The 15,025-nt window shown below is 33.4% G+C and overlaps 1 protein-coding gene across 1 annotated transcript; it reads left to right on the top strand.

The window, feature by feature from the left end:
* The first annotated feature begins 867 nt into the window (after window positions 1-867).
* LOC130975244 (wall-associated receptor kinase-like 20) lies at window positions 868-6,898 on the top strand. Its single transcript, XM_057900063.1, has 2 exons — window positions 868-1,696; window positions 5,626-6,898. The coding sequence occupies exons 1-2, from the start codon at window positions 868-870 to the stop codon at window positions 6,720-6,722; spliced, it is 1,926 nt and encodes a 641-aa protein (XP_057756046.1). The 3' UTR covers window positions 6,723-6,898.
* The last annotated feature ends 8,127 nt before the right edge of the window (window positions 6,899-15,025 follow it).

Raw genomic sequence — 15,025 nt, 5'->3', positions numbered from 1 at the left:
ATCAATTGTTTTCAATTAATAATTAGTTAGTCACCAAAAAAAAAAAATAATTAGTTAATCTTTATTTTTTTAAAATTCTATTTTCTTTTATTTTTCTTTTTTCTCCGAACTTTTGTCTATGTACTACTTTATTAACTAATTGTCAGCTAAAAAATTTTGATTTCTAGAGAAACTGGTTGGTAAAATAGATTACTAAAAACGGCACAGGATTATTTCAAACTTCTATGAATTGAGGAAGATCATTTTTTTTTAGCTATTTTGAAAAACATTTTTAATTTTTAAAAGTTATAAATTTAAATATATGATTTTTTAATTTAGCAAATACAAAACGAAATATTTGAAAATTGCAACATCTCTTTAAAATCTTTTTATCAAACCAAGTCTAAATGCATTGTAAAGGAGACTAGATAAAAGGGTTTGTTGATAATAAGATTAGCAATAATGTCGCATCCATGCTGAGAAGTAAACCTGCATATCTTCCTTAATAACCGAAATATATATCTAACTTTGGGCAAACCTAAATCAAGATGCGTAGATGCATGTAATGTTTCCCACAGTCCACTAATATAGTTCTGCCATTCACTTCATTGTGAATCATATGCTCTGAATAGTAGGAATTACATCTGTATTTGTCCATGAAAATACACAATATTTTTGGAAAAACGCAACAAAATAAACTTCACGTTCCCCCACGTACCATAGCAAACTAGTATTCTTTATCTTCCAAAACCATTTCTACTAATTTTTTCTTTAAATTGATATTTTAAAAAATAATGTATATGTAGCAACTAGCAACATAGGCATATAAAACAACTATTGCTTTCTTCTTACAATTCTGTGGCCGGTTTCATCACTTACTGCTTTTTAATGAAACAACATAAAATTACTACGCTAATAGCCACAATTGCAGCACTATTGCTATCATGCACTGCCACGCGTCAGTGTGTGAATTGTGGCCCACACCCAGTTCCATATCCGTTAAGCACCGGACCGGACTGCGGTGACCCGAGTTATAAAATCCGGTGCATCGGAGGTATATTGTGGTTCGACGCACTTGCCGGGTCATCCTACATGATCAAGTCCATCAACCCGACAACCCGCCATATCATAATCCAACCTGCCACACTTGATAGAAGCGCGTGTGTATCGACGGACTTGCATTTTGAAGGCATTCGCCTCAATGAAACCCTTCCTTTTGCCGTTGCCACCGGCAACACTATCATTTTGTTGAATTGTACCATCAACGCGCCTCACACGCCGCCACTCGACTGCTCCGCAAGTAGCCCGTGCCACAGTTACATTAAGGACCATAAAGATGCCTACGCGTGCGGGCGTGTGGCAACTTGTTGTGTCTACAAAACCAGTGGGCCCCACAAGGAGTACGAGGTTCGGGTTCGCGGTAGTGGTGGTTGTGCGGCGTATCAGAGTTTTGTGGACTTTAACGGTGTGTCGGGGACACCAGGGAATGGGTGGCCAGATTTAGGGGTTGCAATTGAGTGGGTGGCACCACAGGAACCGGTTTGCAAGGGGCCAATGGATTGCAATGCATTGTTGAATTCCAAGTGTGGAGTGGGTCCCACAAGTGGTGGGGTGCAAAGGTGCTTGTGCATTGCTGGCTTCAAGTGGGATCCTGCTAATGGGTTATGTCAAGGTCTAGGAGGTCAAGCTCAAACTCAAGTTCAGAGTCAAATTTCAAGTAAGTTGAAAGCTAAATTGAAGCTCAAAGCCTGTTAAAACAGAGAACTAAAATATATGGTTGAATTATTAAATAAAAAATAAATTAATTAATGACTAAAAATAATAAAAAATAATAATAAATATTAATATTCTTTTAGTATGTTTTGTCGTTAAATATTATAATTAGCTATATGTATGTTAGAACACGAACAAATTGTAACTACTCTTCTAAATAAAAAAATTGCTATAGTAAAAAAAAAAAATAAAAACCTAATCACCTTTGGGGTTTATATTTTAGAAAAGTTATCAAGTGTACCTGAAAATACCGATATTTCAGTTGTTTTAATAGTTGATTTTAATTAATATATATTATATATATTTTTTATAATTTAGATCAACGGTTAAAACAATTGAAACATCAATATTTTCGATATACCTAAAACTCTTCCTATACTTTATATTTGATTATAGTGTCAGAGTAAGTGTCTCAGTTAGAAAACTTGTTAGGATACTATAAATAAAAGATTTTAGTAAAAAAAATATTATATGTATATTAGAATTAGTTATCAAAATTAGTTATTATATATTTATATATAAATATAGGATTGTTTAATTTATTTTTAATATATTTTATATTTTAACATATATTTTATACTAATAGTTAATTTTAATAATTATATAGCATAATTATTAGTAAAAATATAATTTTTTTAAAAATAAACATCCAAATTAGTTTCTAAAAAATTTATGATATATAGGATATTTTAGTCTCCCAACAAGTTATTATTATCTAAAAGTCCTAAAAAATATTCTAGTTAGATAAATTGGTCTTTCTGTCAATATTAATAATTTTTTTTATCAGTATTCAATAAATAGGTCCTTACAAATTTGTTTATAAGACAATTAAGTCCAAAAAATATTATTATATATAAAGACAAATTAGTCTATTTTTTAAAACAATGGAGGGACCAATTTGAACCATAAGAGTAATTATCAAAGACTTTTATTTAATAAAAATTTATTGGAGATCAAAGTGTCTGATTTAAAATTCTTTGAGGATTAATTTGGAGTTTATTTTTTAATTTTTTTAATACATTAAAAACATTAAAATTAGAGAAAATAACAAATTGATTCTTGACTTTTTGATTTGCAGATATTTAAATTTCTGAGGATTTAAAAATATATTTAAGTTTCCGACTTTTTCAAAATCTAGACACATTAATCTCTCGGTCTAATTTGTCTTATTTTAAAAATCCTCTCACGTATACATTTGTATCAACCAGGTCAGTATAACGAGAGTCACGTTTGATTTTTCGTTGGGCCTGACATACCCAAGTGAACATAAAGGATTGTTATGTCCAAATTTTGAAAAAGTTAGAGATTTAAATGTATTTTCAAATTTTCGAAAATTTAAATGTCTATGCATTATCAAAAAATCAATAACCTATTTATCTTTTTCTCTTAAAATTATATTAAAATAATAAGTAAAATTTTTTACTTTAACTCTTTTAATCAATGTTCTGATGTTCTTAGAACAGTGTTAAGTTAAATCCAAATTATTAATACACTTTTTCTTGTGTTCAATTGATCCATGTTTTAGAAAGTTTATAACAATTATAATACTAAAATTTATGCAAAACTATTGGTAATATTGATTTAACTATGTTAGGTGTATATTAAAATTAGTTACTAATATAAAATATATATTAAAATATAAAATATATATTAAAAATAAATTAAATATATTTTTATTTAATATATAGTAGTTGATTTTAATGATTGATTTTAATATATAAATAGAATTTTTAATGTTAATTATATATAGCTAGTTATATCATAGATTTTAATCAAGAAAATAAAATTTGCTAAGAAAATATAAAATTAAAAAAAACTTTTAGTGGAAAAAAAATATTAAATGTTGACATGCTTTATGACATTAAAAGATTAAATTCTCTTATTTTCAATAAAATTCCCTTTTTGTATTTCTAGCAAGTATGGATCTTAGTGAGGACAATTTGTTAGCAAAACTTATGAGTAAATTGAGTATAACCCTATGGTTATGTTTGTTTTCTAGAACTAGGATAGACTATAGAGAATAGAACATTTGAACTAAGTATTGTATTTGACGATGAGAGACGAAAATTAAAAATTCAGTTTTGGAATATACAATTTTAGTTTTTTTAATATTTTTAAAAAATGACAATATATGGGAGCTAAATTTTTTAGAGACAGAAATTGAAAAAGTTTTTTATAACATTTTTTTAATAAAAAAACTTATATTTAAATTTTTAAATTTTAAATTTACCTCTTAGTGTTTATATTTATCTTAAATCAAATATAATATTAAAATATAATTTAATTTTATATATTTTATTCTAAATATAATACAAAAAATTTAATTTAATTTCTATTTTTTAGTCTCTATTTTTTAATTTCTATTTCTAAACTTCAGTCTCATTTTTAAATACAACCTATATATAAGCTAGATGCTTTATTAGCTACTTATAAAAGAATAATGGTGTTGACATAGTTTTAGTATAAAAGAGGCTTATATTATGTTTGGTAGTTCGCTTGTCGAACAGATTGGGTTTGAAGGTGAAAAAGGTGGGGCAACTGGGAGATAGGTACAGAGGGGCCTTGGCACATAGCTCCTTCGAATTGTCAAGTAGTGTATGTAAAATGGAGGGGGTGGTCCATCTGTAAAAGGACTCTGACACCCAAGTCAGTGTCCATACGAGATGGAGAATTTATGTTAGGATAGGTGATGTACCTGGAGGAGGGATATGACCCTCCCCTTATATAGTCTGTACTGGTGTGGTCTCCACTTGGATAGGCCCTCTTTCCTGAAAGCTTCCTCTCCACCTGTCTAACTCCAACTGTCCAAGTTCACACAAAAGGGGAAGGTGTCGCTCGATCGCCTTGTGGTTGGCTCTCGTCAACCCATCGGGTCAGATGTCCGCTTAACCTTGGACTTAGATTTGATGGGCTGGACCGGAACATATAATATTGTCAATTGATAATTGATTATATATTTCAATTTACAAGTTATTTGCGGTAAAATATAATGGTGGATCAAATATTTTTGTTACTCTGACACATTAACAGAATAATTAAGAGAATAAATTAGAAATTTCAATCATTACTTTTTAAGTATTAGTGCAAAATATTTTTTCGATAAACCGTACAAGTTAATTATAAGTAATTTAGCTAGTATGTATATGAAATCCTAAGTTTAAATTTGGATTCATTCCTACAATATATATAGCAAGAAAATAATTAGAGCTAAAAGAATGTTATTAATTAATAATAATATTAGAAAAATAAAAAAGTCAAAATTTATTTTATTTAATATTTAGTAATTATTACAATAATTAATAAATATTAAATAAAATAAATTCTCATTGATTTTGACTAAATTTTTTTATTTATCAAATATTTTTTATTAATTAATTCTAGTTTCTTGCTAATTTTCACTTTGAAAAAAAATTGTTGAAATTTTAGATAAAAAGTGCAAAGGACATGAAAAGGGCACCCGTTGCAAAGCTCGGCAGATAAAGAAAATGGCCATGGCTGGTATTGATGCCTTCTATCTATTATCAAATAAAAGCTCACTTTTGTACTATGGTTGATGGCTCCCATGCATTGAGCTAACCTTGTTTTTTCCTTTTAAATTCTTTTTTGTGATAAATATATTATCTTCTTTCCTTTTTTTTATAAATACATCTTTTTTCTTTAAAAGCAAATAAGCAATACGTCTTTTAAACATTTTTATAATTATATATACTTATAGACTGCATACAGACATCTATTTGTATCATATTATACTATTTAAAAATTCAAGTTTTGATATCTTTTTCACGTTTGAGTTATTTTCGTGATGTTAGATTGATATTCAAATAACACCACTTCTTTTTCGTAATTGACATTTCTAAAATTTGTTGTTTTCAGCTGTGGCTGCTTCCTTAGGTGGAATAATCACCATTGCAGTAGTAATTGGAGCCCTTTTATACAAGAAGCAAATTGAAATGAAGAAAAAAGCAAAGAAAACCTCGAACAAAAAGAAGAAAGAAATACTCACAAGTGCCAAAGCAACTCCATTGTCATCAAGGATCTTCACGGGCAGAGAGATCAGGAAAGCAACCAACAACTTCGCCGAAGAAAACCTCATCGGCTCTGGTGGCTTCGGCGAAGTGTTCAAAGGCACCTTTGATGACGGATCCATAACTGCCATCAAGCGTGCCAAACTTGGAAGCACAAAAGGCATTGATCAAATCCAAAATGAAGTTAAGGTACTCTGCCAAGTTAACCACAGAAGCCTAGTGAGACTCCTTGGTTGTTGCTTGGAGCTAGAGCACCCTTTACTAATTTATGAGTATATTTCTAATGGGACACTCTTTGATTACCTCCATCGTCTCCCTTTGGTCGGAGTAGGCGAAAGGCAACCACTTAAATGGCACACAAGACTAAAAATCGCACACCAAACAGCCGAAGGACTTTCATATCTTCACTCTGCGGCCGTGCCCCCAATCTACCACCGAGATGTAAAATCTAGCAATATTCTTCTTGATGACAAGTTTGATGCCAAGGTTTCTGATTTCGGCTTGTCTAGGCTTGTTGAATTAGCTGAAGAAAACAAGAGTCATATCTTTACGAGTGCGCAGGGGACTCTTGGATACCTCGATCCGGAATACTACCGAAACTTTCAACTGACCGATAAGAGTGATGTTTATAGCTTTGGAGTTGTGTTAATGGAGCTACTCACTGCTCAGAGGGCTATTGACTTTAACAGGGAGGAAGAGAATGTGAACTTGGCAGTGTATGCTAAGAAGAAAATAGTTGAGGACAGGCTTATGGAGGTTCTTGATCCGTTGCTTAAAGATGGATCTAGCAATGTGGAACTGGAAACTATGAAATCTTTGGGTTATCTTGCAGCTTCATGCTTGGATGATCAGAGGCATAAAAGGCCTTCTATGAAAGAGGTTTCTGATGAGATTGAATACCTTATTAATGTTGTTAAGGGTCAAGGTTTCAAATCCAAACTATAGACTTACTATGTTCCTATTCCCCCCGTATCAAAATAACTTTTCCTTTTATTTTTTAATACATCAGTTTTAATAATGACTCTAGACCCCTAAATAAGAATAAAAAAACTATGTCATTTAAGTTATAACTCCTTGATACATCTCATTTACTATTGAATGGGATGTAGAACTTATTTTGATTCAAGTCAACATTGCGTCTGATACTAAATGTATTATGAGTTGGTAATGAGGCAAGCCATGTATTTACATATAATACAATCCTACAAAACCAAGAGTAAATAATGTATGTGTTCCTAGTAAGAATTATTATTTTAGCTTTGAAAATTTTCAAGTTTTTTATTTTAATTGCAGGGTAATCTTATAATGGTTGCTTATGAGAATAGCCAATGAATGTAATTTGATTGATTATTATGAAATTGTACGACAGAAGCCTATATAATATAATTCACTACTTATAACATATAATTGATACAAGCAAGCACGGTATATTGACACAAAAAATCAGTTATTATACAATAATATATATTTGTTGTTTATGAAAAAATTAATTATATTATTGTAAAAGAGTTTTATTATTCTCCTATAATAAAGGAGTTAATAGTCAAAATCGTTCTTAAAAATACCTCGATTTTTATTTTTGTCCCCAAAAGATAAAATTAATCGAATTCATCTCCGAAAGATACTCTATCTAATCACGTTTGTCCTTCCATCATCGCTTTCGTTGAGTTGGCAAATGTTCGCTGACGTGTATATGTAGTTAACTGTCAACGTGGCACACAATCAAAACAACACAGTTTTGATACAATGCTCTCCTAGCCTTGAAACGTCGCCGTTTAGTCTTCAAAAGAGATATTCAAACGTTGCAAAGCCTTACTCCCTCTCATATCAACCATCTCTCTCTGTTTCGCTCCGAAACATATCGTCTCCCTCAAGATATGCCCTAAGCCTCTCACCCAAGTTCTGAACCACCCCATCAACATTCGTTAGTGTTGGTTGACGATTACAATACAGGAGTTGTTGCTACTGAATGCAGAGTTGATCTTATCATAGAGCAGCATTGATAGTGGAAGAAGCCATTGCGATAGTGCGAGGTAAGGATGAAATTTTTTTCATGAATTTTAAGTTATTCTATGTTGTGATGTATTCCTAATGTCGTGATCTTAGTGTTCATCTGATTTAGGGTAGGGTTTGGAGTGACCAAGGATTTGTATGAATGTTCCTTTATCATTTTAGTGTGTGAGAATGTGTTGCTTTAATTGGCTCTATGATGATTTTTAGTTAGGGATGTTTGAATTTAGTGATGGCTCTGTTGCATGTTTATTTTGTGTTAATGGTTGATTGGTACAAACTGGGTTTAGTAGTTGGTGACACATAGAGAATAGCTATTACTAGTCTGTTTATTATTAGTGTTTTCATATTTATTATTGTAGATAGAGAGTCCTCCCATGACATTTGTGATTCATCATGGTTGGTTGTTTAAAAAGTGTGAGAATGGAGAGATAGTATATGAACCTGATAATACAGAGGTATTGATGAGTGTTGAAGGAGATACACTTGATGTATTTTTTGTAAGGAGATACAATAAGGAGTTAGGATACATTGAAACTAGAAACTGTTGGTGGAAAATTCCTGGAGTTCCCATTTCATTCGAATTGAAAAAGTTGGTGACAAATGCAGATTTACTTGTATGTGCAAGGATTGTAGAAGGAACCAATATTTAATCAACCTATATTTTGAGAATTGCATCTCACAGTCATGTGTAGTGGGCAACATGGGGTAAGATATAGTTTTTTTGGAAGCAGGAAGTAGCAAGAAGAAGAAGAATTCTTCCCAGGCTTAGAAGGACTATTCTCAACCTGCCAAGATGCCCGCTACAATGCACCCTCATCCCAACAAACTAACCTTTCAGCACACTAATACAGCCTCACAGCCTAGTAAGCCCAATTCTTAGCCCACTAAACCAGCAGCCCAGTAAGCCCAATAATCCTAATTCTCAGCCCACCAAAATAGCATATAAGCCCATAAAAACTACCTCTTATCCCACGAAGGCTCCCTTGTAGTCCACAAAATCCCACTCTCAACCCACCAAATCACCCTTTAGGGCAAGACAGTCTACCTCGTTCCAAAACATCATCTTAACATAACTTATGTCAATAGTGATAGAGGCTTGTTTGCAATATTTGACAATTTATAATAATGGACAAAGACTTGTTTCCAACTTCAAATAACTACTCCCATTCAAGCCATGCAATTCAATACACCATTACATTTTCACATAACATAACTGGATTTACATAGAAATACATATCAAACAACAAAGTATGACACTAATTATAACTATCCCAAACGTAAAAATCATTAGCAGTTTCAAAACTCTAACTTCAGCTTCCAAGCTGCCTAATCTCCATGCCACCTTCACCCTCCATTCATGATAATCACTTTCAACCTCACTACAAGAAAAATATATTTTAGCGACAAATTTTTAGTGTCAATAACATAATAGCCACTAATTTCTTAATTCAAGTTATCTTTTTGTGGTAATTATATATTTACCATTATTACTATATATTATAATGACAATTGTTATTATTGCCATTAATAAATACAAAAAAAATAATTTTTGATAAAAAAATTTTAGTGACCAGTATTATTCTTATTAGAATTATATTCTAATGACAATTATTTTTTTATTATCACTACATTTTTAATAAAAAAGTTTTAGTGGCCATAAAATTATGGCTAGTATTATTTTTATTAAGATATTTTTTTATCTAAACTAAAGAAATAATAGATTCAGAGAAATTAGAATCCATAGAAAGGGAATTTATTGTGCATGAAGAGAACCAAAGAAAGAGGTCTTAGACAAGAGAGCCTAAGCTCACTGTCAAAGCTCGCCATAGCCGTTGTGTCGCTGCCGCACTCGCCACCACAGTTCAGATCAAGCAAAGACTCATACCCATCGCTTTCTATCTTTCTTTTTGGTTTTCGATTTAGGGCTCACGAACTCGTTCTTTGACTCAGATCCTTCTTGCAGCTTCGATTCACTCCTTCAGGTATCGCCGAGTCGACTCGTTTGCAGCTTTGATCTACTGTGCTCTTTCTTACAACTCCTTCATTTCATTCTCTTACAATATTTTCACTGTTTTAGATCTTGCGGTTCCAGTTCTGAAGCTTCGAATTTAGTTTTCCGCTATTAATGCTAATTCTTGTTCGTGCAACTGAAGTTTTGTGTCGTCAATTGAACTGTCATTTGGTTTATTTTTATTTTCAATTTAAGGAATCTGTAATTTGGTTTATTCCTGATTAATGTGCCTTTGGATATGTGTTTTTAGCTTACGAGCTTGGTTTGAGTGTTTTAGGTTAGGAATCTGGCAGATTTTTCTTGGTTTTAATGTGTGTTCATTCAACTTTGTCATTTTTTTGATGTATTATTACTTTTTCAGTGTTTCCAAGTGTTGGTTTAGTCATTGTTTTTTATTCCTTATTTTTAAGTATGAATATTATTAGTTTGGAACTTATACTGTGTGGATGTAGTGCTTAGTTTATGTCGTCTAATTATGTTTGGAAAGGTTGAAGGTACTGAGGTGAGCCACCAGAAGGGATAAGCACCAGTTTCTATTTATGGTGTTACCCTTCTCTAAGATCCTTACTTTTGTCTTTTGGGTCAGGATCTCAAGGTGAGGTATCTTTTTTGTTGTTCTGCTCAATTTTGATAATTTTAAAAAACCAAAAACCCAGCTATCTAACATGCTACGTGTAATGCTAAAAGAGGTGAATAGTTGGATTGTTAAAAAATTAGCAAGTTGTATGTCTTTAGTACTCTTTGGAGTTAGTAGGTAAGGGGAGTTATTTTTATTTTTAAAATATAACATTTAATTTTTACTACCAGTTATTTTAGCATTTTTGTTTTTTTTGTCAGACATAATAATTTTACCTCCATTTTTCGACGTGACTCACTTTTTGACTCGCAAATGTGGCATTAAATGTCCACTTATGTGAAAAGGACAAAACAGTCTCCATCTAATAAAAAACTTCATTTATGGTGTCTTCTTCATTGTTAAGGCTTTATGTTAAAATCCATGAGAGAAACATTAGCAACCCTCTCCATTTCAAGAACTCCTGAAAATCTGTTTCGGGTTTAAATTGTTTGAGGCATTCTAATTTAGAAAATAACTTTAATTATCTAAAATTCATCTTACCTACTTGAATATGAATCAAAGTCAAAGTAACAAACATTAGTGTTAAACCTTACAAACTTACTTCATTGTGTTTTTTATACCTAGATTTCTCACCCACCAAACCCCAACCAAATGGCACCACCAAACACAAAGAATTAAAGAAAATGAATCAAAGATAAGAGAAAGAGGGGAACATGTTCCTTAAGAATTCGGGCAAGGGCGTTCGCCATTATTACTGTTTTCTTCTGCTTCTGCTTCTTCCTCTTTTTCTTCATCCACTTGTTATGCCAAGACAACCAAGCTGTATGATTTTTCTTGGGATTCTACCTCTGCTTCTCCTTGCGATGAAGACGGCGACAATTCTAACTCTGAATTCTTTTCAAGCATGTGATATAAAAATTTTGAGTTGTAAAAACACATGTAGCACATAAAAATAATAAAAAAATTGTATAAACATATCAAAGTATATATAAAAATAAATAACATAAAAATATTAAATATTAAATAATTTTTATCAATATTGATATATTAGTAAGTAATAATGTAGTTATTAATTCAATTTATAAATTAGAAGATGATGATGATGATGATTCATAGGCCTTGATTTAATGCTGACCATTTATTGGTTTCAAGTTTAATAACATTTTTGGTTTGGGAAAGAAATAAATGAGAAAAGTACAATGAATTGGTTTTTAAATCCTCTCATTTTTCATATGAAAGTTGGTTCGTCCGAACACTAGGGAGGCCGAGCTTAAGCGCTTCCGAGTAAGTCGCCAACAGAGAGGAAGAGCTTTACGTCGGCCAAGATCAAACACCGCGGCGGGAACTGCACAAGATACTCCGACGCTCAAGTTAGTAATGATTCTCAGTAAATGAGTTTAAAGTAAAGGGTAGAAGATTGAGAGTGATAGAACCTGAGACCTAACCGAGGATATTAGCTCGGTTTTATAGGAGTTGTTTTTACCCGTTGGTGGATAGGTCCTAGTTTGTAGGTTGGTTATGATATTCTGTTTTGGTGATTAAGTTTGTTTGAGCATGTTTCCTATTTCTTCGAATGGGTGAGGCCTAGCTTATCTGCTCACGTGCCGAGTATTCCGGGTGGCTGATGTGGGACCGAGCTTAGTTGCCCTCGTGCCGAGCTTTGCGGTTGACCGAGGATAAGGGTGACGTATCATAGCCCCCAAGCTTGCCTTGGTTTGGACAGGACTAAGGCGAGCTTTTGGACCAAGGATGCCGTAATCCTCGGTCGCCGAGCTGTCGTATATGTTCCTTGTAGCCCCTAAGCTCATCTTAGCTGGGTGAGTTGGTTTTGAAATGTTTTTCATAGCATTTAATGCTCACTCTGTTTTTCGCACCTTAATGAATGATTGATTTGATTGTGTTGCGCGTTTCAAGGAACCCCTGGCCGTTTGATTTGCAGAGTGCTGATCGTGGGTTTTTAATGGTTTCGATTTAAAAGGTAACGCTTCACTTCTAACTGTTTTATATTCTGTAATAAACAAGGTTGTAGCCCTTAGTTTTGTGTTTTGGGAACTTCTGTATTTTGGAGAAAAAAATGAGCAAGAAAGGTGAGTGTTGAATCTTTGTTCTTTTCCTCCTGTCTCGATTTTATTTTTCACTTCCTTGTTTCATGGAAAAGGGAAATTCTGGTGTGGGTGAGGGTGATTTGTATGGTTGGGTTGATTCACGGGTTAAGGAATATGTGTCTCAATTTTGTGATAAAGAGTCAGTTGACATATTAGGTTCTAATGTCTGGGTTAGGAGTGGTAGTGGAGTAAGGATAGAAATACTTCCCTGTGATGCTGGTGACCGAGTTTTCCATTGTCGAGATGACTGGGCTTATTTCTACATGTATAGCTGTCTGTTTATTGAGTTGGGGGTTAGGGTTCCATTTTCTGATTTTGAGTGCAGTGTTCTTTATTGGTTAAATTGTGCCCCTAGTCAACTTCACCCTAATTCCTGGGGGTTTGTGAGAACTTTTGAAGTGTTGATGGAATTTCTTGAGCAGCCGCCCTCTCTTCAGTTGTTCTTTTCCTTATTCCAAGCAAAAGGGGTTGATCGGGGTGTTTGGGTTAACCTAAGTAGTTATCCTCGTCGTGCAATTTTTGGCCTTTACAAGTCCTCTTTTAAAGACTTTAAAACTATGTATGTTAAAGTGAGGAGTGTGCCCGAGGAGTTTCCTTTCTACCTGAATGAGTATCTCATTGAGAGGTTCCCTTTATTTTGGTGTTCTGAACCTATGCAAGCTTTAGATGCGAATGATAGGTCGGTTGATGATCAGCTTATGATGGAATTTTTGTTTGAAGAATTGGGCCCAAAGGGATTGTTATCCGTGTCGGAGTTGTTGAAATGGGATACAGATAGGGTGGCTGTTATGAAGTATTTAGGTAATTTAATCGTTTTGGATTCATTGTTGTTTTCTTCTCGCTCGTTTTCACTCTTTTTGTTTTCTGATTAGGTGAGAAGGCGCCGACGATCACTACTGTTGGTCTGAAGTTATTCTTTAGTCAGCGAAAAAAGGCTGAAAAGGAGGGTTCGACTACCAATGTTGAGAAGGACTTTGTTGTTCATCCTGAACCTGCTCTTAAGGCTAAGCAAAAGAGAGGTCATGTGAAAGAGAGAGTTGCTAAGGCTTTCTTGGAAAAAGGGGAGTCTTCCATCGAGCTCCGAAAGGTGGAGTCAGCTTATGAGTCTCAGAAGAAGTTGCATGGTTATTCAGAGGATGTACATAGTTGGTCTTTATGGGGTAAGTTATACCCTTTTTCTGTTATGGCGGATGAACTTTGTTGCTTTCCGGATGATATGAAGATGATTGAGGATATCGGACACGTGGGAGTGAGTCGTTTTCTGCAGGTAAGTGTTGTAATTTCTATTTTTGTATGTTCGTGCTGTGATGCTGTTTTGATATGTTTTTTCTTGTCTTAGGTGATTGGTGCGCGTATTGTGGCTGTTGGGCGTGTGATGATTGGATTTTTGACGGTTTAGAATTTACAAATGAATTCTCGTTGCAAGTATAGTTTCTAAACCAATCACTAATCCTTTCATACAAAAAGTTGTTTGTCACTAAAACAAACCCCTAAAATTTATAAACCGAAGTATTCAAACCTCGGGTCGTTCTCCCTAGGAATTACAATAAAGTGTCTTGTTATTGGTTGTGAGTTATTTTGGGGTTTTGATAAGAAGCATGAAAGATAAATGACAAGAAAGTAAACTAAGGCCTAAAAAGGTCTTGGCAAGGGTTGGTGGTCAAGGATCTCTATCCTAATCACTAACCACAATATGAGAATTGGCAAGGATTAATCTCATTAAATCATCCTCTAATGGATCCCAATCATCAATTACTTGGACATTAGTAACTCAAGAGGTCCTAAGTTACCTTTCCAAGCCAAGAGTATAAAATTCTACTCTAAAATCCAACCAGCATTCATCAAACACTTGGAAGGCATAAAGGAAAGCATAGTAAAATTGCAAGAAAAGTAAATCTACACTACTCAATTGCAAGAAACTAAACAACAACAAATCAAATGACACAATTATTATGAATTACCTCTAATTGAATTGAAAGAGAATAGGAGGAACAAAGTAGATCTACAACAAAGTATAAGAACAACATAAAGGAAATTACAACAAAAGAATAGAGGAAGATGAATGTAACAACAAAGAATTGAAAGGTAGAAGTAGAAGAAAATGAATTAAAATCTATATCTAAGAACTAAACCTAATCCTAATCCTAATCCTAGAGAGAAGTGAGAGCTTCTCTCTCTAGAAACTAACTCTAACTACTAAACTATGCTAATGGTAACTAACATGTCCATCCCTCTTCAATCCTTGGCTTAAATAGGATCAGAAATGAGTTGGATTGGGCCCACAAGGCTTGTAAATTCGCTAGCCACGAGTTTGCATGAAGTGAACCACGTGCACCAACGGCGCGTACGCGTACAGTGCGCGTACGCGTCCTTATACGTATAGCAACTATGGCAAATCTTATATCATTTCAAATCCCCGGAGGTTAGCTTTCCAACCCAACTGGAACCGCATCATTTGGACCTCTGTAGCTCAAGTTATGGTCGTTTAAGTGCGAAGAGGTCGGCTTGACAGCTTTCCGGTTCTTTCATTTCTTCATGAGTT

Source organism: Arachis stenosperma, chromosome 4 (assembly GCF_014773155.1).
Source record: "Arachis stenosperma cultivar V10309 chromosome 4, arast.V10309.gnm1.PFL2, whole genome shotgun sequence".
NCBI lineage: Eukaryota > Viridiplantae > Streptophyta > Magnoliopsida > Fabales > Fabaceae > Arachis > Arachis stenosperma.
This window is presented reverse-complemented; position numbering and strand designations above follow the sequence as displayed.